Genomic DNA, 25,392 nt, shown 5'->3' with positions numbered 1-25,392 from the left:
GTATACGTAAGTGCGATACACCTATGTGATAGCACACTGTCAATTAATGTTACCCTCTTACCACTTATAACAGGCTATTGGTTAATGAAACAGTTTGAATCAGATTCAGAGTAAGCTTTTAAAAACCAAGTGGTTTAATGAACTCCTACATACCCATCACCCAGCTTCAACCGTTATCAACTCCTGGCAATTCTTGCCTCAATCCCGCCTCTACCCCAACACACACACACACACACACACACACACACACACACACACACACACTCCTTCCTCCATATTATTTTGAAACAAATCCCAAATATATCATTTACTGTGCAAATATTTTAGTATAAATCTCTAAATAGAAGAATTCTTTAAACTGCATAATCATATCAGTATCTTATCTGAAAAAAATGAATAATTCTTTGATATCATAAAATATCCAAAGGTGTTCAAATTTCCAATTCTCTCATAAATGACCATATTTTTTAAAAATTTGTTTAAATCAGGATCCAAGTAAGGCCCACACATTGCTATTTGTTGATACATATTTTAAGTCTTAATTTCTCTTTTTTTTCTCTTGCAATTTACTTGTTGAGGAAACTAGATCATTTGTCCTGTTAAATTTGTCCATTCTGCATTTTGCTGATGGCACAAAAGTTTACTTTTTAAAATTTGATTTGTCATTGACAATAACCAGCAACCTAAATTTAATGTGGTTATGGATCTCTAAACAGCAGCAGAATGAAATAACTAATAGGAACTGAATTGAGGGGCAAAGCATAAGAGTAGGACCAATTATAACTTCGTTTTAATAATAAACACTCCCATGTGTGAGAAAAAAAATCCGTTCCTAATGCTACAAGCATCTACTACCCTCTCCATGTCCTTAACAGCATCTCCCCTTCCTAATGTGACTTTGTGATTTGTAATCAGCACAATTATTCTATGAGCATATAGAACAGGCCTTGGGGATATTGAGGCTCAAGCCCAGTGGTCAAGCAGCGCCCTGGAACAATTCTTCACCACACTCAGGTTTAGATGCTGGGCTTGTACCCAGATAAGCCAGGCAGAAGGCGGCCCAGAGGGAGAGAGAAGATCCTGTGGTTCTGAGTAAAAAGCATGCATAGCCGGGAAAAGCTGACTCCAGAAGCCAGGTTTAAGAGAATGGATCTCTTAAATGGCAAAGCTGAAGAAATTTGTCCAGATTCTCCTGGCTGAGTAAGATCGCTCAAACAGATGTTAGTTTTCTGCTTAATAGGAGGACATCCATGCAATTTTAATTGCCTAGATGTTAAAAAACAAATACAAACAAATCTGCCTCAAATGCTTTTTGTAATGAAGAAAGATGTCAACAAAGTCTCTTTCACTCATACATTATTGTACAGTGATATACATATCAATCACTTGCTTTTTCCAGATCTTTGCTTCTAACTTTCTTTCTTTTATACTAAATAGGGGTCAATCAGCTTCACCATGCCTCACTAACAACAGCCCAATGGTATATGAGCTAACTGATTTAGCTGGATTTTCCACTTAAACATAATTATATATATATATTCGTGGAGGAGGTGAATACACTTATTTTCAGAGACTTTCTTTGGGTGTTTCCTGTATTAAAAAGAGGGAGCAATAAAGTGTCTAAAGAAACACTTTCCTTTCACTGGCCTCCTGATTTTTTTTCCGAATTCCTTGTATCCCTAAATATTTGTTGATTATATAAGTGAATGAATAAACAAATGAATGAATATGGAGATCATATTATTTGAGAACCAATAAGCAACTAACTGCAAGAAATAAAATTCCATTTAAACAAAGAGTCTAACCATAGTCATCTCTAGATGATGGGAATAAATTTCAAGTCCCAGTTATGGGGACCAAGTCATAATCCATGTAACCAAACACCACGGATCAAGTTCCTGGGGGCTCGCACGTGTCTGCCCAGAGACCCCAGTGTGGCTCCTTAGTCCCAGGGGAAGGAGTTTATTTCCTCACCTATAATATAAAAATCCCCGTGCCAGCTCTATTCATTGGACTGTTATGGGGCAAAGTTTCTAAAATGCCTCAGGGAAAACATCTTGAGTTGTTCTTTAAGAGCTGTTATCAAGTCCTTCAGATCAATGGTTTCCAAACTCAGCTTCACAGGATACAGAAGTGCTTTAGGTGTATATGTGGATAGATGTACATTACAGAGAACCAACTTGTCAACTTATATGGACAGTGAGTTTTTATGTTCACTGTCTCCTGCTACCATAAAAGCATATACTTAAGCTTATAATATAATAAACATGTTATATACAATAACAATTATATATTAGCTAACATTTGCTCAAGACTTTATTATGCGCCAAGCATTGTGCTAAGTGCTTCATACAGATGATTTCATGTAATCATTTCAACAACCCTGTAAACCAAGCACTCAATTATCCCATTTTGCAGATAAGGAGACTGAGGCATAAGTAAGTTAAGTAACTTTCCCAAAGTCACACAGATAGCAAGTGGAAGAAAAAAAGCAAGAATTCCAAACTCTAACTTTGAACTCTTATGCAAACACTGCCATCAGTGTGCCACTTGTTAGGATTATAGCTCTGTACTCAAAAAAGTCAGGCTCGCTCTGGTTCACTGAAATACAATTGTATGAGTAAGAAACTACTTACCTGTGTGCATTCTGCTACCTGTTGATAAAGGAAATTATGGCCGGGAATACATTTTGCAGAACAGATATGCAAACTGTGCTAGCTGGCAGCCAATTTTTATACATCTCCTGGGGACTGACACTTTGCTCTGGATTTGATTCTTAGAGTCTCTACATCTATGTGGGTTTTGCTGCTATTCCATTACTTTGAACAGGGGTGAAGGAGAAAATGATTTTTCTCTGATTCACGCTGGATTCTGCAGTTATTAAATGAGAGAATGTTATTACTATGTCCGTTTTGTTACAAGAGAAGGGACTAGCACTTAGAACCAGGTATAGAAAATTTAATTAAAATCTATTAGGAAGGCCAAGTACAGCTGTTAGGTCGTTTCCTCATGCTTAAGGCATATTTAATATCTTATATTAAAAAGTATTTCCTGGAGGATAGGATATGGTTGGGTTGGGGTGGAGGAGACAAAGGGACAAAATACTTAATGGGTCTCTTTTCCTTACAGTGAAATTCATTGCCAAAATGCCCAATAGAAACATATAAAGTCAAGTTTAAGGGAATTCCCTGGTGGTCCAGTGGTTAGGGGTCCACGCTTCCGCTGCAGCGGGCATAGGTTCGATCCTTGGTCGGGGAACTAAGATCCCGCGTGGTGTGGCCAAAAATATAAATAAATAAATAAATAAATAAAGGCAAGTTTAAGAAAATCACTACGCTTACCGGCTGCCACTCCGAAGGTAATGAAGAGATAATGCACGTTTGCAGCGTAGGCACTCAACACCCAGCCCAGCGAGTTCAGCAGCCCTCCGATGATCGCGGTCTGTCGGCACCCACAGGTGTTAATGAACAAGCCAATGAAAGGTCCTGTCACAGAACATTGAAAAAAGAATGACTAAAATGACTAATGGCATTTTATTTTCCTACTTTCTTAGGGAGTCCTCATATGAAGACAAAGAATACAGTATTACTAGAGCTCTCAAGTAAAACAAACCAAAGCCACACCCCTGCTTTATGTGCAGAAAGCTCTTGGCGTGCAAAGATAGGTTTCAGTAACTTCACTGGAGAGCACAAGGTTCTAGATTTTCAAGGAAGACAGACCTGAAATAAACAGACCAGTTGAGTTCATTCTCTTGTCTACAGCAGAGGTCCTAAATTAGTGGTCTAGGTGCCCCATCCAGCCTGTGGATGCATTTTGTTTATCCAGAACAAAGTTTAAAAACGTTTTGAATCAGTTGCCAACATTTAAAAATTAAGATTATTCACAAAAATCCAGTGGCCCCACAGAATACCTTCCCACACAGTCCAGAGCAGCTGATCCTGTTTCGCTGTGGCACACCCTCTCTAGTTTGCTGCAGTCTCCACCCTTCCCTGCAGCCTCGTATTTGACATCCTGCCCTCATTTACATTACTTGTTTGGCCCCTGTATACATTTGAGTTTTTTACTGTAGATCTAAAGGGAGTACACAAAGGGGGGCTCTCAGGACCTCCATGCTTCAAGAAAGGAACCTATAGCCTGTTTCCGTGAGGATATCCAGATGCAAACGAAGCCGGAAAGAACTCCATTGCTTCATACATACTTCAGCCTCTGCTGACTCTCAGTCCCTGACTGGGCCCATCAGGCTATGCATTTACGACACTGTGTGGACATTCAGGTCTACCCCTGGTTGTACGATATTTGCCAATACTCACAGCAATGCAGTATATGATACACTTTCTCATTGCTTACTTTCTATGACGCTCTAGTTTTTGTCAACCTCTTTGTTTCCTCCCTGATTTTGTGGCAGGTTCTGATGTCACTGAACCTTAACGCTTGCCTTCGGGTCAGTGATTCCTTATCCAAATAGCAATCCGTATGTCCGTAATACAGTTCAAGGCTGCACTCAGCATTGCATTTTAAACATCATCTTAGTTTTTGATCATTATTACTTTCTATAGTTATCAAACCCTATGTTCAGGCGGGGCTGTTTCAGGTTAAAAACTTGTTGAAGTCTAAGGAGCTTCCTCTTGTAGTCCAAACTGAAATAAAACTCTCCTTTACAATTCTAACAATATTCATGTACATAGTTGGGTACAGTCTGCTAATAAATTTTTTTTTTTTTTTTGTCTAGTGATTTTGAGAGGATCCAATCCTGAAAACTAAGAAGATAAAGACTCACTAATTTAATTAACCCTGCTGTATTACAGAAAATAATTCAGTAGATAAACCTCTTAGAATAGACCTAATACAGTAAACATCTTATACAAATATACTGTATTATGTATATTATAAAATAAGCACATGATATAAACAATATATAAGCTAAGCACATGGATATAAACATCTGAGGAAATTACTGGGGGGAACTGAAATTCAGAAACCGTAAGTTGAAGAGTGTCTTTTATCTCTATAAATATTTTTATTTTCCTAAACCCACGGTCACTTCACCACTTCAGATCTCAGATGAGTGGGTTAAAAAAAGAGAAAAATGCAAGATTCATTGGTTTGCTGTTAATAGGTCTTTTAAGATATGAAGGGTCAATGCATGACAGTTCAGTGGAATGATATTTCCCACATTACAGAAAGGACCCAGAAGCAAGTTTTTCTGTGATGCTGCATGATTATGAAACACTGCATTAAGAAGTATTTGGGGGAACAAAGGGAGGAAATTCCCAAATAAGTACAGATATTCGTATCTGGAGGAATTCTATATATCAAAAAGAAAGTATTGCTTGCTTTACTGAAAAGAACATTAAGATGATAACGGTGTCTGGCTTTTAGTTATTGATTCTGGCACCATGTGTGCTGCAGCTACAGTCATTTATGATGTGCAGATGGGCAAAGTCAGCCCCAGAAATGCTGTGAGTCCTCCATGGTTACATAATATAGATTTATCAAAAAAAAGGAAGTCAGACCCGAAGTTTCGGATCCTTAGTTTCATTTTCTAAGCATTGTTTACTGATGGTCAGTTGGCATCTCCATGATGGAATTGCCATTCAACAAAATGAAAAGAACTCCACACCCAGTCTAAGGAGAGGGGAAAATAAGATTGAGATGCAGTCCTTTGGCTAAGATTCCCACTTTTTTAGAGGAATTCATTGTTTTGGAATGAGATTATACACCTTGTCAGACTTTCTCCTCTTCGGAAGGAATCTGAATCTTGGCCCATTTCCCACATAATAAAGTCTCGCATTGCTGCAGGAACACGCTGAGGAAGTCATGATTTCTTGCCCATCCCAGCATCTCATAGGTTGGAAAAAGCTCAGGTGAGGAGAGAAACAATCTGAGGTGAGCCTTGGCATACAATCATGGATGAAAGTAGCTAGTACCTGGTCTCTTGATGTAACCCTTCCCTGCAATAAATCAATGGCTCTCTGCCTTGGCTGATTGTTGGAGTCACTTAGGAGCTTTAAAAAAATCATTAAAGAAAAACCCTGATGCTAGGGTCCCATCCCGAGAGATTCTGATTTAATGCTCCAGGTGCAGCCCGAGAGGCATGGTTTTTAAAAGCTCCCAGGTGGATCTAACGTGTAGCCAAGATAGACAACCACTGCTCTAAATGTACTTAGCAAGTAAATGACCTTTTGCAGCCTATAGCTACCCTTAACAACATGGCTTCTACCAAGAATTATTCCAAGAGCTATCACAAAGGCTGCTGTAGATACTGCCAAGGTGATTACATTTTTTTAACAGTTGGGACCTTCTGCAGGAACTGGCAAAATCCATGCTAGCAAAGAATGAAACAAGAATGAATTGAATTCCCCACGTGCAAGTCACTGCCCAACAGAGTGCTTTTAACTCTGTAACATAATTCATGGAAGTTTTAAATTTGAAAGAGGTAACTCAATGTCCTTACAATGATTAGAAAATGAAAACAATTTATATTTATTCACTTCAAACATATTTTCAGTTCTCATTTAACGTCATGGCAGGCAGTGCGGTACAGTGGACACCATTTCAGAGTCCAGTGGACCAGGTTTGAAGCCTGTCCCACACTTGCTACAAGTTAACTTCAGTAAGTTACTTAATGATTCTGAGCGTTGCATGTTCTCCTCTGTGAGATCAAGATGATGGTCTGGCCTCCAGAGCTGCTGTAGGATCAAATGAGGTCATGTACATTACACGTACTTGGCATGTAGTAAGTGCTAAATAAAGGAGAGCTCCTTTTTGCTTTTCCAAGCAAACAACATATCTGCCGCCACCTGTACCAGCAGCTTAGATAATGAATAGCAATTTAGGGTCATGATAAGCAGAATAAAAGACGTTTCATTTACATAACTATGAGCCTTGCTGTGCTGTAATTTCTGAGCTGCAAGACAAAAGATGTTTATCTGGCAGACACCTTTCCTGAAGAAAGGTTAGTCTACAATCTAAAGTTCCACTGTCTGGAAATCAAGGACTCTCAAACAGAATTCAAAATCCACAGTTACCTCCTAATTAAAGATGACAATCACATTTCATCACCACTATGAGTTAGGTGTTCTTATTTGGGGGATCATCTTCAGAACCACATCCAATAATTTCAGGACTGATTTCCGTTGCTTATTCCTGTAGAACTTGTGAAACACAAAGTAATACCGAAGACAACCTTCTTAGACGGTTTGGAAAATACTGGGACAAATACCCTGGTCTTTGGCTGAATCTTCTTTTTTGCTGTATGAGCACACTTTCTAGATTGAATCTGTGAGTATCTTGTTCTACCCTCTAAACATTTATTTTAAAAAAGGTAAGAAAACTGGATTTTTAGTATTTGGGCTGGCCAAAAAGTTCATTAGGGTTTTTACGGCCAAACCCAAACGAACTTTTTGGTCATCCTATATTTTAGAAGCACAGTTTTCCTTTACTGACTTATTGAGAAGGTAGAATTATATCCAACACAAAACTAGCAAATTCCCTGCACTGAGGTTAACCTACCTGCACTTCTCATATGATAAACAGTCCTGGTTTGAACAAGGCCAAGGCAGGGTTGAGGAGTCAGTTCATTACAGTTATAGGCAAAAGTGATTTATCAACAATTCTCTCTCACACACATAATGATGCCCTTATTTAATTTAAAAACTAGATCAGTAATAATTCCTTGTGATAAACACATACCCCCTGTACACATCTTGAGAAATAACATTCTGTCCTTGTTTTCTATCATTAGCACTGCCACTGTTATTAATGTCGCTGGGATTATCCAAAATAACATTGGCTGAATACCAGCCAAGATCAACAAATCTCTGAATTGAATTCAAGCAATTAATTACCAATGTGGAAATCACTGACAAGGCACAGACTCTTGTCAAACACACATCTGCCTGTCATCCACATACTCCCACAATACTAGGAAGAGATTTGAGGCGTATTATGTTTCTAGTATAAAATATATCACGAACCCTTTAAATTAAAAAAAAAATTATACGTAAAAATATGGCTTTTACTTTCAAGTAAAGGAATTGAACAGCTTTACGGTATAGTGGTAATTACCTCGTACGACTGTTGAGAGAATTAAAGTTAAATGAGATGATGTAAGGGAAAACACCTGGTATATAATAGGTGCTTATTAAATAGCAGTTGGCAGTAAAAGCTGTTTAGTTCTCAAACTGAAACACATTAGCCATAGCAACGTATCATATTTATAATAATTTCCTTGTTTAGTAACTCCAATTAGATAAGAATTGCTTTCATAGATTGCTACGTGGTTAAACTACAAAATACAAGAATATGTTATTATTCCCTCCTGTTAGCTATATCAGTAACTTTTCTAAAAACAGTTTAATAGATTTTTCAATAACATAGGATCAATACTTCAAATTTAAAACATTAGAGCTCTGAAATAAGATTATTTACTTTTACTTTTTCTCAAAAATTTTTATCTTTTAAAAATATTCATGTATTAAACAGATTTGTAATGATAGGTAATGAATTATAACAGTTAAGAAAACAGAGTTGGGGTAAAAATTCTAATGCTCAATTTTTAAAATACTCCAAATGTTTACCATACTCGAATAGGAATATCACACAAAAGGACAAATCTTGTGTGATCCCACTTATATGAGGTATTTAGCACAGTCAAATTCATACAGACAGAGAATAGAATGGTAGTGGCCAGGGATAGGGGGCTGGGAGGAGAGGTGGCAATGCGGAGTCATTGCTTAATGTGTGCAGTTCTATTTTGGGAAGATGGGGAAAGTTCTGGAGATGGATGGTGGTGGTGAATGTGCTCAATGGCATTGAACTGTACACCTGGTTAAAATGGTAAACTTTATGTTATGTACATTTGACCACAATAAAAACAAGAGCAACATCCACTACAATGTAATATCTAACGTTTCAACAATACAAAACATTACTTACAGCGAGGAACTGTCATTTTATAATTATTCAGTTTTACAACAGGCCACATGTGAACATACCCACAATCAAGGTGACGCCCATGCTGAGGGAGCTGACCCATGCCGTCAGGCCACGGCTCTGATGGAATTCTTCAAGCCACTCCACATTGAGGACTCCCAGGGCCATCTGGGAGCCCATGATGAGGATGTGCACAAAGAAAGAGGAAAGGACCATCATCCAAGCCCATCCGCCATCGATGTCTGGGTGGGGTTTAAGTGTCTTCTTATCTTTGGGGTCATCTTCAAAATCATACCCAATGTCTTCGTGGCTTGTATACATTTTCCAAGATGTTCTGAAATACATATGACAGATAATTTCATTGAACATCAAAACAAAAAAATCTCCATCTTTCTGGAAAGCTCTACCTACCCATCAGAACCAAAGTGGCCCCACCATCATATTAGACCTTTAGATTAATCTTGTCCTTATGCAGATTTGGGAACACTCCTCACTTTTTCATAGGACCAAATGCTTTTATGAAACCTGTTTCATCTTTACAGTCATCCTATATGTAAGTATTATTATGGCTATTTTAAAGAAATGGAAATAGATTCAGGGAAGTGAAGTGCCTTTCCCAAGTTCTCATGGCCAGGAGGTAGTATATATTATAGCTAGACAGGAAGCCAGGAATTGAACCCAGCTATTCCTGACTCCAAAGCCCATGCCTCGTGTCCCTTATTGAGATGGAAACTGACAGGTGACAACAAAGACGTTAGAGAAGGAAGATGCCTGGCCTTAGACAGGGTAGCTTGGCCTTGGAGGGGGGGTGGTGGTGAGTGGGCGCCTGGCAGAGGCTATGGTTCTCAGTTTTGTGGGTCCAAGTGTTCAATTTGTTCAATGCAGCTAGAGTGGGTTAGCCTCAGGGGGACTGACTCATACGAACCCAACTCAGGAGAGATTGGTAAAGGAGAAGGCCAATTTATTATCTTACAATGGGAGACAGAGTCTTCTAAAAATGGTGATATTTATGTCTGATATACAAGACATACTTTCACCCCCTCCATCCACCCCCATTCCCTGCATTTACCTGGGAAGCTAGAAAATTGCTTAGAAAATTGGAAATCAGATTACAGAAATTTGGATACCACAATGGCATACAGGTTACCAGGGAGCCAGGGGCTAGATCTTGAAGAGCCTTATGTGCCAGATAAGGATTTTGGAGTTTATCCTGTACATAATGAATAGTTGGTGGCTGCATTTGCACAAGGAAGAGATAAGATGGGACCTGTGCTTTGCGTAGATCTATCTCTCAAGTTGTTCAAACAAGAGGAGGGGGTTGGATGGAGCTAGAGGTGAGACGATGCCAGGTCAGGGGAAGTCTCTGGTTTTGTTTTATTTTTTAGGATGAGAATGGAGTGTATGCATAAAAACTGAGGATAAGGAGAGAGAGAATGACTAATCCCAGAGGTGGTGGGACAGGGTTGGTCTTGATCAGGAAGACTGACCCATCCTCTGAGACTTGAGGAAGCAGGGGGTAGATGGAGAAAAGATGGTAAGTAGTGGGATTTTTGATGATGGCCATTCTGATCAGTGTGAGGTGAGATACTTCACTGTAGTTCTGATTCGCATTTCTCTAATTATCAGCGATGTTGAACATCTTTTCATGTGCCTTTTGGCCATCTGAATGCACATATCTGTTTTGAGAGTAAGTTCCTAAGAGTTCAGAACTGCTGGTCCACACCTTGGCTCAGTTTGGGTCTGCAGTGCCTGCGGTGTCACACATCACTGCCTTTAGCAGGACATTCAAGATGGACTGTGACAGCACAGTGATGGTGGAGACGAAGACCAGGACGCCAGCTACTTGACTTTTGTCACTCTATGTGCCCACCTGCAGACTTTAGTTTTGTTTAAAATTTAAAAGAGCAAAACAGAGTGCCAAAGCTGCAAGGTGAAAAACTTTGGTTTGGAAAGTGAAATTTGTAGTCGATACATGAATTTGAATAATGACTTTAAAATGGAAATCTATTCTTTGTTTCAAGTAATTTTAAAACAGAGGAGCAAATCAGAAAATAATGATGATTACTGACCATGACATGTGATTATTACTGAAAATCATTTTGTTGCAGTGGAGGAAATTGGTGTAAAAAATGGTCCCAAATACACTCGGAACACCTCCAACCATGGGGCTTTTCTCCGCAGTGTTGTGATGTGGACAAAATGACAGAGAAGCAAATTGTGGCCCAAGTGCCCAGCTCTCAGCCTCTTTTAGGGAAGCACACGGTGCCATCTGCACAGACTCTTTCTGTACGCCCCTGAGCTAAGAATTTTTTTTTACCTTTTCAAAGGCTATGTGACCTGCAGAACTTCATATACGTACTCTCTGACCCTTTATAAGAAAAGTTCGCTAATCCCCAGATTAAGAGTTTGTTGGGAAGAAACAGGTGCTAAGGAACCAAGGATGCCAGTGGAAGAGCAATTTAATGGATCTGTCCTGGGGCTCATCTTGACTTTTCATTTCTCTCATACCCATTATTTTCATCTTTTAAATTATACTGTCTCTTAAACAGATATCCAGTGCTCAGCCACCACACTTCCTGCCCATGTTGCTGCTCTCTGCTGGGTTCTTCCCTTCACCTCTCCATTACTGAGGATGCTGGGAATAGGAAAATGCTATTGTACCATGTAACTTCCCCACCCGGTCGAGTTATCTTTAGGATTAAGTCCAAACTGCCCTGTCTGCTTCCAGGCTCTCCCCTCGCGTTATCTGCCACTCTGCCAGGTCCCTTCTCCTGTTCCTCAGCTTTGCACTCTGCTCTCCAGCCCCATGGAAGCACCTGCAGCTCCCTGAACCTGGCACAGTCTCTCAAGCTTTTGTGCATGACCTTCTCTTCTTTCGGGAACATACTTCTCTCCTTCTAATCTCCTGGTCCTCTTCTGCTCACCCTTCAAGATTCAACAAAATTCTAATAGTGAAACCTTGAAATAATGAGGAAAAAAAAAACCCCTGCAAACATCTCTAATATCCAACATTACAGTACATGTTAAATCAGCTAATCATGGTATAGCCATGCAATGCAAGTGCACCATCAAAAATAAAACTGTATGGGCTCTTTGAAGACAGAGAAAGAAGGTCATGCTAAGGTTGAATTATACTAGGTGGTCACAAAATGGGGCACATGAAATAATTCCTTTTTGGTTGTTGTTGTTGTTAAAAATATGTATCTGTAGGAAAAAAGGACGAGTGAAACTAAAATGTTGATGGAGATTATTCTTTGGACGATCGTCTTCCAAGTAATTTCCTCTTCTTTATCTCTTTGGTAAAAAATTCTAAATAAATGTATATTAACTTTATTATAAGAAAGTCAAGGCCCCTCTCTCTACCTCTTAAACATCATCTGGTTCAGCTACTTGCCTACAGTAGATTAGTGGCAATTCAGAGCCACTTCCCTTGGGAAGTCTAGTCTGCATTGGGCTGTAGGCTTGTGTGTGTGTTTCCCACCACCCTCCTCTCCCCTCATGAGAGGACAGTCTGCCTGGCGATAGAAAGGGATGGGATAGCCCTTGTTCTCCAAAGCTCACAGCCCATAACCAAGCTACCCTGTCAAAAGTTCCAGGAGGATGAAGCTAGAAAGGGTTCCGAAGTGGTGTCTGATGGTTGTCTTCCCTTCGCCCCTGGTAGTTGTACACAGAATCCCAAGGAGCCAGAAAGAGGAGAACCAGGCAGCTTGATAAGGGGTGTGACTGGCTTAGATGAATAATAACAACATTGTTTTACAATCTGTGTTTAATGAGATAAAACACGCAACTTGGCATTTTCCTAAAGCCCACCTACATGGAAGAAAGACTTTGAAATAATAATAATACAAAAGTCATATTTTTTCTACTTATGAGTTGAAATAGTAAGCACTTTTCTAAGCAATGTTAAGAACTTTATATTTTCACTGAATTATTTATCTTATGGGTTAAGAGATGCAGTTGCCATTGAGTTGCTCTTGACATTTCCAGTTTATCTGTTCATAAAGAAATGACGTTAAATGGCGTTTAATGGAAAAGTTTTCTTCAAGAGGCACAGCTGTAAAAAACAAAGAAACAAAAAAGAGGCACAACTGTGCCTGTAGAAAATAGTATCAGATGGAGCCTATGGGTGGGTAAGACAAAATTCCATCAGATCCGCAGGAGGTCCCTGAAGATCTTCCAGGCAATGGGGTTGTCTGCATTTCACACCCAAATCTCTCTAAAAGTCATTCCTGTTTTGACTAATCAGAGTTATCTGACTGTACAGCCAGATTAACTAAAACAAACAAAAGGCAACAGAAGAATAAACGTCTGTCCCCTCACCCCCAAGTTTGCTTTAGCATTTCAGCATTTATGTAATAAGATACAAAATAATCATTTGAGCATTAGGACCCTCCTCTGCACCTGGAGAGAGAGGGAGAACCAGGAAGGGTTTCTGGGCCACCTCTCGCCAGGCTCCAAGTCTTTCTCCACCATACGGTCTTCAAGCTCCCCCATCTTTTCCACACACTGACACACATGCAAAATGACAACACGTGTGGGACACTGGGGGAAGTGGAGCAGTGAGCGTGGGGTTTCTGCTAAGGACTGATGTGTAAAATGTAACCCATTCTGGGCTCACCTAGAATGGAAGCTCTGCACATAACGTTAGGGCCTTGCACTGAAGAAGCTGAAGGAAGGAAATGGGAAGATTATGGAAGATTATGGGATCAACAGTCAACTCCCCATTCTTCCCTAAAGTGAGTTTACTGCCGGTGAAAGAGAAACCATTCATGGGGGAAATGAAGTAACACACGCAGGCTATGACATGGAGGTCAGCTACGTATTTACCTGGTAACTGGCAGAAGTGAAAACACTATATAGCCTGTTCGAGTGTTTCAGAGATTAAAACAAAATTAAATTTTCCACAACTCTGTTAGGGGAGCAAGTTTTATAAGCAAGTCATTGATTTTTTTTTTTTTTTTTTTTTTGTGGTACGTGGGCCTCTCACTGCTGTGGCCTCTCCCGTTGCGGAGCACAGGCTCCGGACACGCAGGCTCAGCGGCCATGGCTCACGGGCCCAGCCGCTCCGCGGCATGTGGGATCTTCCCGGACCGGGGCACGAACCCATGTCCCCTGCATCGGCAGGCGGACTCTCAACCACTGCGCCACCAGGGAAGCCCAAATAATTCCTTTTTAATTTGGCTACTGTTGATTATGTTACAATGTGGTGAGCTCACTGTAAATAAGCGGTAAAGGGGAAAGCGCCCAATTAAAATTAAAAATACAATCTTCCCCAAAGGTGACAGAGTATGTTGGTAGCAGGTTCTTCATTAGACGTGGGCGTGGGGCGGGCACATCTGTAATTTGGCTCTGTCGATATTTGCCCTCTAGACCGGGTGCGCACTGGACATCTTGAGCCTTTAGAGGGCGCACTTGAGGCCAACAGTCTGAAGAGGCTGGAGCAGCCAAGGATGGGGAGCTGAGCTGTGCAGAGACCACAGAGCAAGAGAAACGGGGAACCCTATCTAGGTTCACGCTGTATCAGGGGGAACTAAAAATATAAATGCCTTCTATGGGTCAGGAACTGTGCTTAACGGCTTCTCCACAACGATTCTGTCCAGTTGATATTAATGCCCCATTTTACAGATGAGGAAATTGAGACTATTTGTAGAATGGGGGCAATGCAGCTTAGAGAGGTTAAACTACCCGGTGGTGGAGGCCAAATTTGAACTCGGGCCTGAGGGATTCCAAAGCCTATTTTATCTCTCTCTCTCTCTCTCTCTCACACACACACACACACACACACACACACACACACACACACACGCCAGGCAAGGCGAAAAGGAATTTTTCTAATGCCCAATAATAACCCTTACTCATCCTTGCTAATGAGAGCCTGGATCAACTTTTCCGCAGAAAGAAAACGGCTTAATTAATTGGTAAGCAGAATTGAGCTCCTAAAACACCGTCAGTGGCCTTGGCGGCGTCTAGCCCCGAAATGGCCGCCCCGGGTCCCTAGCCCCATTTCAGTCTCTCCTTTCCTCCCCAAGGGGCCTTGATCAGAACCACTCTGGGGTACAAGCGTCCGCACGCCCTGGGCTGGCCCACGGCGATCCGGCCTCCGCGCCAACCCTCATCTCTCGAGCGCCGCCTCCGCCGCCCCGGGGCCCCCTCCCGGGCGCTGTGTTCTCCCTCTTCCCCGGCACCCCGAGACCCCTGGCCCCCATCCCAGGCATCCCGCGTGTCTCCGCGCGCCCGGAACTCGCCAGCTCCGCGGGGAAGTGAGGCCGATCGCAGTACCGGCGGCCTGCGCGGGGAGGCATCCTGCACCCCCAGAAGTCCCGCAGCCGCCCCGCCCCCGCCCGGGTCTCCCCCTCTCCGCCCCAGCACTGCTAGTTCGAGTGGCTAACGCGGGCCGGGAGAGGAGGCGGGAGCAAGGCTGGACGCGGGAACCAGCGCGCCTCTGGGGTCGGGCGGGGATTCCGAGGGGGCACCGTGCGCCCTGGACGACGCGCGCGGGGCCCTGGCCGCAGTGGGAGCGCGGCGCGTGCCCACGTTCCGCCCCGGCGCGCCCGCCCGCCCCGAGGTGGCCTCGCCAGCGGTTCCGTAGCACCCCGGCGGGCGGCCTGGGCGGGACCACCGCGCCTCTGCTCAGCCCTGCCCTCGACCCTCTAGACGCCTTCCCCTACCAGGCCCCGGGCCCGCACCGCCGCTTCCCGGGCGGCTGGGGCGCAGCGGCCACCGCAGCCCAAGATGCCCCCGGCGCCGCTCCATCCCCGGGCCCGCGATGCAGCGCGGCCCGGGATACTCACTGTCCGCAGCCCTCGGGGCGGCGGCCTCACTGGGCTCCCCGCCCCGATCCCCGAACTTGCTGTTTCCCTCGGAGCCCCCTGAGCGGCTGGGCGGAGAGATTTGTGGCAACGTCGCCTATCATCCTGGAGGTGCCGGTGCCCGCGGCTCTGCGCTCCGCCCGGTTCGGCGCGCTGTGCGGGCTCCCGGCGCCTCTGCCGCTCGCTGCCGGGCCAGCTCCGTTTTGTGGAGCTTGGAGCTCGAGGCCTCAGTCCGTGTGGTTTTAAAAATGGTGCGTTTGGAGGTGCCCGAACCTAACCTGAGCTTCCTTCCAATCCGTGCAATTTCAAATCTCCATGCTCGTTCATTCCTATACCGGCTAATTCTGGTTTGGCAGGAAAAAAAAAAAAAAAATTGCAGTCACCTCACGTGCACACTCTCGTGGCCGGCTGTAGTTTCCAGCTTTGGCTGAGGTTCGCTAATGCTCTCGGCACGTTTATAGCTGGAGGAAAGGGCCCGAAACCTAAGATGCAGGTGGGAATGGAAGTATCTTCCATTTCTCTGAGATAGGGGAGAAGTGATGAAAAAAGCCCTCAGCCAAGGCTGGACCGCAAAATATGGCAGTTCGTGAGGGAAGAGTCGGGCGGGCCCTGCAAGTGTTCTCAAGCCAAAGGGGACTGAAAATCCTTTATTCTTTGTCCCATCCTGGGTGGTACCTCTCCCTGCGCTTTCCCCGGTATCTAACTGTTGCCTGGCTCTTGCATTCGTAGGTACCAGGTACAGATTTCATTTCCACGTGTACCTACTCTGTTCCCAACACAATGCTTTGCCCAGGGAAAGTTTTCAATATTTGTTAAACGACTGTGTGAATAAATGAAGCCAGTGCTATTTTTACCTCACTTGAAGGACTCTGTAGTAGTTCTCTGTTGCTATCGTAATGTAGTACCACAAACTTAGTGACTGAAAACAACGCAGGTTTATTATCTCATAGTTCTGGGGGCCAAAAGTCCGAAATGGATTTCACTGGGTTAAAATCAAGGAGTTGGCAGGGTTGTGTTCCTTCTGGCAGCTCTAGGGGGGCGCTCATGCTTCTAGAGGGTGCCCACATCCCCCGGCTCCCGGCCATGTCCTCTGTCTTCAAAGCCAGCAATTCTGTGCACCATTCTGTGCCTTTCTGCATACTCACATCTGTCTCCTGCTTCCACTGTTTTGTTTTGTTTTTTTAAATAAATTTATTTATTTGGCTGTGTTGGGTCTTTGTTGCTGTGCACGGGCATTCTCTAGTTGTGGCGAGCGGGAGCTACTCTTCGTTGCAGTGCTTGGGCTTCTCATTGCGGTGGCTTCTCTTGTTGCGGAACACGGGCTCTAGGTGTGCACGCTTCAGTAGTTGTGGCACGTGGGCTCAGTAGTTGTGGCTCACAGACTCTAGAGCACAGGGTCAGTAGTGTGGTGCACCGGCATAATTGCTCCGTGGCATGTGGGATCTTCCCGGACTAGGGCCTGAACTTGTGTCCCCTGCTTTGGCGGATTCTTAACCACTGCACCACCAGGGAAGTCCCACCTGCTTCCACTTTTAAGGGCTCTTGGGATTACATTTGGCCTAGCAGTGGTAATTGGATTATTGGATAATCCAAATAATCTGCCTGTTTTAAGGTCAGCTGATCAACAATCTTAATGCCATCTGCATTAATTCCCCTTTGCCATGTAAGGTAACATATTCACAGGGTCCAGAGATTAGGATGTGGGCATCTTTGAAGGACCATTATTCTAGCTATCATAAATTTCCTTCTTTCTTCCTTTTCCCCTTCCTTTCTTGTTTCTTTTTTTTTTATTTTTGCAAAAAAAAAATATTCACATTATCAAATTTTGACTAAAAATAATTGAGAACATTATGAGAAAGTGAGGACATTTCGATGAAGCACCGGGCTTATGTGGTCCAAACGTTTTACTTTTGCTGATCGGAACATGAGCAAATGGATGGTTAGTATTCCCTTGGCCTGACCTTCTCAGATATCACCCATTTCAACCAGGCTTTTGACAGTAAGTCAAGATGGGCTTCCTGGCAAATACCTTAAGTGCAGATGATCCATCTTGTTTGAAAAGAGGTCTGTAAGATTTTTAAGTCTTTTTTTCCCCCTCTGAAATCTTTTAGATTTATTGAGGTATGATTGATGAAGTATGGACTGTATGTATTTAAATGTACAACTTGATGAGTTTCAGATAAGTCTGTGGAACCATCACCTCCATCAAATAACTCCAGAATTTTCCTGCGCCCTTTGTTTTTTTTTTTTGCTGTACGCGGGCCTCTCACTGTTGTGGTCTCTCCCGTTGCGGAGCACAGGCTCCAGACGCGCAGGCTCAGCGGCCATGGCTCACGAGCGCAGCCGCTCCGTGGCATGTGGGATCTTCCCGGACCGGGGCACGAAACCGTGTCCCCTGCATCGGCAGGCGGACTCTCAACCACTGCGCCACCAGGGAAGCCCTTTCCTGCACCCTTTGAAAGCCAGTCCTCACCCCACTGCACGCCACCCCAGGCCACCTCTCATCTGCTCTCTGTGAAGCTTCTCCTCTGGACCATGGGTACTTCACAACTAGAATGCCCACAAAAAGGCCTTTCTTTTTTTCCCTTCCAGCTTTACTGAGGTATAATCAACAAATAAAATTGTATATGTTTAAAGTGTGCTATGTGATGATACACAGGCACATTGTGAAATGACTATGACATCACAATCAAGTTAATGAACACAGCACTTCATGTAGTTACCTTTTCTTTTTTCTTTTCTTTTTGGTGGTGAAAACACTTAAGATCTACTGTCTCAGCAGATTTCAAGTATACCTTCCAGTATTGTTAACTGTAGTCACCATGCTGCTGTACATTAGGTCTCCAGAACTTACTCATCTCATAACTGAACGTTTGTACCCTTTGACCAACATCTCCCCGTTTCTCCCACCCCCTAGACCCTGACAACCACCATTCTACTCCGTTTCAATGAGTTCAACTTTTTTTTTTTTTTTTTTTAGATTCTACATATGAGTGAGATCATACAGTATTTGTCTTTCTCTGCCTGGCTTCCTTAACTTACCATAATGTCCTCCACGTTCATCTGCGTCGTCACAAGTGGCAGAATTTCTTTCTTTTTTTATAGCTGAATAATGTTCCATTGCGTATATATCACATTTTCTTCATCCATTCATCCATCAGTGGACACTTAGGCTGTTTTCCTATTTTGGCTTTTGTAAATAATGCTGCAATGAACATGGGAGTGCAGATGTCTCTTCAAGACACTGATTTCATTTCCCATAGAAGGCTTTTCTAAGAAATCATTTTGTCTTCACAAGTTTCATTGCTCTTAACCGCCTGGCAGTCTCTTGTTGACACAGGTAGGTTGAGAGCAGACCTGGAGCAAAGGAGCCTCCTATCTGTGAGTCACCGGTTGGTGTGCCTGGGTTAAATGAATAGAAAGCCGTTGTACATTAGAATGTAAAAGACAAGCACTGAACATTTTTCAGGTATCTGAGGTACAAGACCCTGACATCATCTCTTGATTTCTAGGCAAATTACATATTGTTCCACAATAGTAATCTCACTTTTAACTTAATTGTATCAGGTAATAACCTTGTCCCTTAAGAAGATAAAATGATTCAAGTGATGCTTCTAAAATCCTTTCCTCTTAGTTTTTTTATCATGCATTCAACTGATTTCATAACGCCACGTTGGAGTTGGGGTGCAACTAAGGATGTGGACAATCTTTGCCTTAAATTTGTTGCCTTAATGGTGTGCATTAAGCAGAGAGTAGGAGAAAATCAGCTTTTGAGGAAGTTCTGGCACAGAATATTGAAGGTGTTAGAGCAATACCCTAAAGTGCCACCTTGACTGTCCCATTTTTATAGCCAATTCAGATACGAACATGACCTAGAACCACATGGTTACCCCAGACCATCATTCCACCCATCTCTCAGTATAGAAGGCAGCCCGCCCACACCCCTGCAAGCTTAATGCAGTAGACTGTAATGGTTAATTTTATGTGTCAACTTGACCAATATGTGCTGGTGAGGATGCGGGGAAACTGGAACCCTCATATACTTTGCTTTGGAAAACAGTTTGGCAATTCCTCAAAAGTTTAAACATAGAATTACCATATGGCACAGCGTTTCCATTCCAAGGTAAATGCCCAAGAGTAATGAAAACATACGTCCACTCAAAATCTTGTACATGAATGTTCATAGCAGCATTCTTCATAATAGTCAAAAAATGGAAACAACCCAAATGTCTGGCAACTAATGAATGGATAAATAAAATGAGATATATCCATATAATAGAACTTTATTCAGCAATAAAAATAAATGCAGGACTGATACATGCTACAACATGGATGAGTCTTGAAAACATTATGCTAAGTAAACGAGGTCAGTCACAAAATACCACGTACTGTATGATTCAATTATAAAAAATGTCCAGAATAGGTACAAACAGACAGAAAGTGGGTTACTGGTACCTAGGTTGGGGATGTAGGGGAGGAAATAGGCAGTGACTGCTAATGGGTACAGGGCTTGTTTGGGGTGATGGAATGTTCTAGAAGTGATTTTGGTGATGGTTGTACAAATCTATGAAAAATCATTGAATTGCAAAAAATAAAAAATGAAAAGTCCCCCTACCCCACCTTCACCAAAATTACTGGAGTGGACTATACATGAACCAGTACTGAGAATGGGTTATAATCTAAGCATAATGAATCCACTTCTATGTACCTGAAGTCCAAGATACAATGAATTAATTAACTCTGTTGTTTAAGTACCTTCTACTTAATTAAACTTAGAAGCTTTTGCACAGCAAAGGAAACCATGGACAAAATGAAAAGACAACCTACTGAATGGGAGAAAATATTTGCAAATGATACGACTGATAAAGGGTTAATATCTATCAGTATATTAATATACAAACCCCTCATACAGCTCAATATCAAAAAACAAGCAACTCAAAAAATGGGCAGAAGACATGAATAGATATATTTCCAAAGAAGACATATGGATGGCCGACAGACACATGAAAAGATGCTCAACATCATTAATCATCAGAGAAATGCAAATCAAAACCCAGTGAGATGTCACTTCACACCTGTCAGAATGGCCGTCATCAAAAAGACCACAAATAACAGATGTTGGCAAGGATGTGGAGAAAGGGTAATCCTTGTACACTGTTGGGGAGAATGCAAATTGGGGAAGCCACTGTGGAAAACAGCATGAAGGCTCCTCAAAAAACTAAAAATAGAATTACTATATGATCCAGCAATTCCACTCCCAGGTACATATCCGAAGAAAATGAAAACCCCAATTCTAAAAGATACATGCACCCCAATGTTCATAGCAGCGTTATTTTAAAAAGCCAAGATACAGAAACAACCTAAGTGTCTATCAACAGATGAATGGATAAAGAAGATGTGGTATATATATATATACAATGGAATACTACTCAGGCATAAAAATGAATGAGATTTTGCCATTTGCGACAAAATGGATGAACCTGGAGAGTATTACGCTTAGTAAAATAAGTCAGACAGAGAAAGACAAATACTGTATGTTATCACTTACATGTGAAATCTAAAAAATAAAACGAATGCACGTAGCAAAAGAGAAACAGACTCATAGATATAGAGAACAAACTAGTGATTACTGGTGGGGGGTGGAGGGGCAAAACAGGGGCAGGGGATTAAGAGGTATAAACTACTATGTATAAAATAAGCTACAAAGATATATTGTACAGCACAGTGAATATAGCCAATATTCTATCATAGATAAATAAAACCTTCCTCATCTTAAGCAATATTGTCCATAAAATCGTGGTTGTGATGTTCCAGTTATACATTTGTCTAATGCATATCAATAGAAAAGCGGATTAGTTTTAAGTTCATCAGCCTATGTTCTGCTTCGGGTTCCTGCAGCCTCACCCTTGGTCTCGCTGCCCACACATACCTGTCTGATGGACAAGCTGCAACAGAGCCCTTGTGGTTCCTGCAGGTCTAGTTCATGAGATTACGTGAGGAGCCCATTTGCTTTTCTAAAGGGGTGTTTATAACAAGCAGGATGTAAGAGAAATCTCAGGCACCTCAGGATTTTCTTCCTGGTCTAGGACTTCCCCAGACTTCATCCCAAAGCACTTACAAAAATTCTCCTGCCTGCAGGGGTGGTTACAAGCTTACATTTACCTTGACTTCAAATTCAAAGAGCCCATCAAGGGTGAAGCGATACATAGCAAGATTAGCAACATGTTCCGGTCCTTACATTAGTCTTCCACGTTTCTTACATTTTTCTTTCTGATAAAAATAACCAATATCCTCATGTAGTAGCATATGCTTTCATAAAAGTACAAGGTCTAAAACTCCAGTTCTGCCTCTAACTTGGAAATTAAACATTTTCTCACACGTGTCCTAAAAGAAGTAATGCTTGGTTCATGGGGGTTGTATTATAGTTTTGTTGGCTAATATTATAAATTATTTTTAAAATTTTTTATGAAATCAGTGATACTAGCAAATGATTATGGCTTTTTCTTGAACCTATAGGTTTTTCTTCTTTTATTTAATACCCATTTTCCTGAAAAGTGTCATGTAGATCAAATCTAATTTTAAATGCTGTCAGAGTATTCACTAATGGAAATGCAGTGAATCCTTCGGAGGCTAGAAGAATCCTCATATACTGAAATGTTTATATATCAGTATATAAACAGGAGTTAAATTTTATTTCCCATGAAACAGAGCACACTTGCAACTTATACTATTTTAAAAATATTTTGAGTGTTCAAAAATAGATCATTGGCATTAAATAAGCATATGCTTAGCATTCAGAAGTCAACTCCACATCATGATCTTTGAGAAGGTCATCAATAAATAGGACTGAGTCTGGATGAGAAACACCTAACATTTTTTCTTGTCAGTCACGACCTCACTGTACCTTTATTTGCAGGAGCAAATGGTTGTGATGGAAGCAGTTGAAGACATGAGATGTGAATGCCCTAAATTTAAGAGGAAAGGAGTTTGGGAGAAGTACTTGAACCACGTCTCATTTGTGAGACAAACGTGTTATCTAGTAAAATTAGTACAAGCTATTGAAGAACAATGTATGGATAGCTTAAGGGAGAATCAGTAAAGCAGGTTCTTCTATTTTACATGGGAGGAAGGTGGTTCTCTTTTCTATGATCATTTTTGGCGGATTTCTTATACGTCTACCCTGTACCTTTAAGCTCGACAGATAAACCTAGGAAACCTATTAGCCAGAGATGAATCAGAATGGGCTACAGCTATTGTAGCAATGTTCTTGGACCTCTTCGCTCTGTCTTGCCCTTGACTTGGGCTTTCCTCCTGACTCTTGCTCGTGTTGACCTGGCCTTGTGTCTCAAGTCTCCAGTTTTCTCTTCACCTTGAGAACAAATTGAACTTCCGGGGCTCTTTCGGAGACACTGGTGGATCTTCCAGCCCCAGACCGGTCCCCCAGCCGGACCTACCCTGGCTCCTCTGCCAGAGAGGATCATATGATTTCACTGTATTGTGAAGGCCGAAGGCCAGCGTTAGGAAACCCTTAGGCCTGTGTAACCAGTGGTTATGAAAACCCAGGAGCTGTCCTTCTTCTGCGTGGCAGAAGCTAAGAGCATCCAGAGCTTGGGCATCCAGGTGGTGAGGTCAGATCCGAGCTGGAAGCCCTGCTTCTCCCCTCTGTTCTGTGGAGCCTGTGCATTCACCCTCGAGTGGGTATGCTGGCAGAACTACATCAAAGGGATACTGAAAGCATTAAATAAGACGATGCATGTAAAGCACCGTGTTGGCACAGTGCCTGGCATATAATTAGGAGACTTGTTTCTAACGTTGTGTTAATGGTGTCATTGAAACCCATGCCATCTCTGAGAGAAAACTGCCTTCCAGCAGAGGCCTTTGGAGAGGCAGTGGTTCAGAGCATACACCCTGGAGCCTCATTGCCTGGATTCAAATCCCAACTTGCATCACTTATTTCACCTTTAATGAGGTTACTTAGCATCTCTACATCTCAGTGTGGTCTTCTGTAAAATGGGAACAAGAAGAAAAAGAGGACGAGGAGATTAACCCTTTGGATTGTGGTGAGGTATCAAATGACTTAGACTATATGAAGTCAATCACCATGCCTCCCAGTGTGATGCACTAAGCACACAGCATCCCTTCTGTGAGACTCTTGACAAAAAAAAATACATAACCTACATCTAATTGTGAGGATGCATCAGACAAACCTGAATTAAGGGATATTCTAAAACATAACAGGGCCTGTACTCTTCAAGAAGGTCAGCGTCATGAAAGATAAATGAAGATTCAGGAACGGTCCAGGGTAAAAGAGATGAGAGAGACCATGACAACTTAACTCAGCGTGTGGTTGCTTTTACCAATTGGAGTGGGACAGCGGGCCAAACTTGATTCAGGGCCAGAGATTAGGTAACCGTATTATAACTTTGTTAGACTTTTTATTTTGAAAAATTTACTGTGGTAATGTAAGAGAATGTCCTTGTTTTTAGGAAATGCTCCCTGAAGTATTTAGGAGTAAAGAAGAATTTAGAAAGTATGTAAAGTCCTTAGAACAATGCCTGGCACGTAGCACGTAGCATGTTATTTTCTAACTGAATTTTTTTGGTGCTGAATTCCATGTAGTATCAAACAGTGCTCTTGTGACCTTCATTAACAGTATTGCAGGAAACTGTGGCTAATCTCACTGCTTTTTCTTTTCCTGTTTCCCAGCCTTTGGTTTCAGATCTTAGGCAGTCCTGGAAAATACAGGAAAGCTACGAGGGGTTTCCTTTGCTCAGATGTAATACCTCTCAGTTCCCCTGGGTTCCTCCTGCCCTGTCTACCTCTCTCATGCCTCTTTTACGAGCCTCCTTGTGCATTCAGATTGTGGAAGGTGAGCCCACCTGTGCCCCTGGAGCAGGATGGGGTGAATCAGAGCAGGAGAGCAACCTGCTCAGCAGAGAGGAGTGAACATTTGCAGAAAAGAGCGTCCCTCAGAATTGTTCTTTAAGTACTTTACTGTGGTCCCCTCTCCCCTTGTGGGGTGAGATAATCAGGTGGAATATGGGAGAGGGTGTTTAAATAAAGATGTCGACCTAAGCCATGTGCTTGTTTCCAATTCGTTGTGTGAATAGCTCCACGGGGACGAAGATGGCCAGACGAGGGAGCTGTCTTTCAAAACTCTTGTCATGAATGGTTGGTTCAATCCCGAGCCCAGCTCTCAATGGCTTTTGCCTTGGTGTGAGTGGACTGAATGATGGGGGTTACCTTGGTTACTTAGCTGCTCTTACACGAAACATGGTTAGCCAGGTTTCACTGTAGTTGAGGTCAGCATCGTATTGGATGTGTAACTAGCCTGGGGTTGTACTCACTTGAATGACAGTGGGGTCTTTAGGATACATGGGGTTAAAAAAAAAAAAAAGGAAAAAAAAAACCCTACACCATCAAATGCGCTTCATGTGGTTTCAAACCTCCACGTGTTACCAAAAGTGGGGTCCGGCTGCTTACCACTCAAAAGCCAATACTCGGGAGAAGAGGTTGGTGGAAAGGAAAGTTTGCTTCATTTTGGAGGCCGACAACTGGGGGAGTCGGCCTTTGGACATGAGTCCGCCCTCTCCCCTAGTTGCCAGCCTCTGAAATAAAGCAAACTTTCCTTTCCACCAGCCTTGCCTCG

General features: G+C 42.4%; 1 protein-coding gene across 4 annotated transcripts in view; it reads right to left on the bottom strand.

Annotated features, from left to right (window-relative positions):
* The window catches only part of SLC16A14 (solute carrier family 16 member 14), a 32,357-nt gene extending 13,310 nt beyond the window's left edge, over positions 1-19,047 (bottom strand). Inside the window, exons 1-3 of one of the 4 annotated variants that reach the window (XM_089916266.1) lie at positions 18,786-19,047; positions 8,997-9,268; positions 3,342-3,485 (exon numbers count right to left, since the gene is read on the bottom strand). In XM_089916266.1, coding sequence (XP_089772392.1) covers positions 3,342-3,485; positions 8,997-9,255 — 403 coding nt within the window. In that variant the 5' untranslated portion in view covers positions 9,256-9,268; positions 18,786-19,047. Of the gene's footprint in view, positions 1-3,341; positions 3,486-8,996; positions 9,269-13,552; positions 15,093-15,725; positions 16,153-18,785 lie in introns of those variants that run through there. The other 3 variants (XM_022567912.3, XM_022567911.3, XM_089916267.1) reach the window with 3 other exon arrangements.
* Positions 19,048-25,392: the final 6,345 nt, after the last annotated feature.

The sequence above is a fragment of the Delphinapterus leucas genome, chromosome 8 (assembly GCF_059928025.1).
Source record: "Delphinapterus leucas isolate spDelLeu-1000000601 "Yukka" chromosome 8, BTC_Dleu_Yukka2, whole genome shotgun sequence".
NCBI classification, from domain to species: domain Eukaryota; kingdom Metazoa; phylum Chordata; class Mammalia; order Artiodactyla; family Monodontidae; genus Delphinapterus; species Delphinapterus leucas.
The sequence above is the reverse complement of the archived record's forward strand: the minus strand, read 5'-3'. Positions and strand labels throughout refer to the sequence as shown.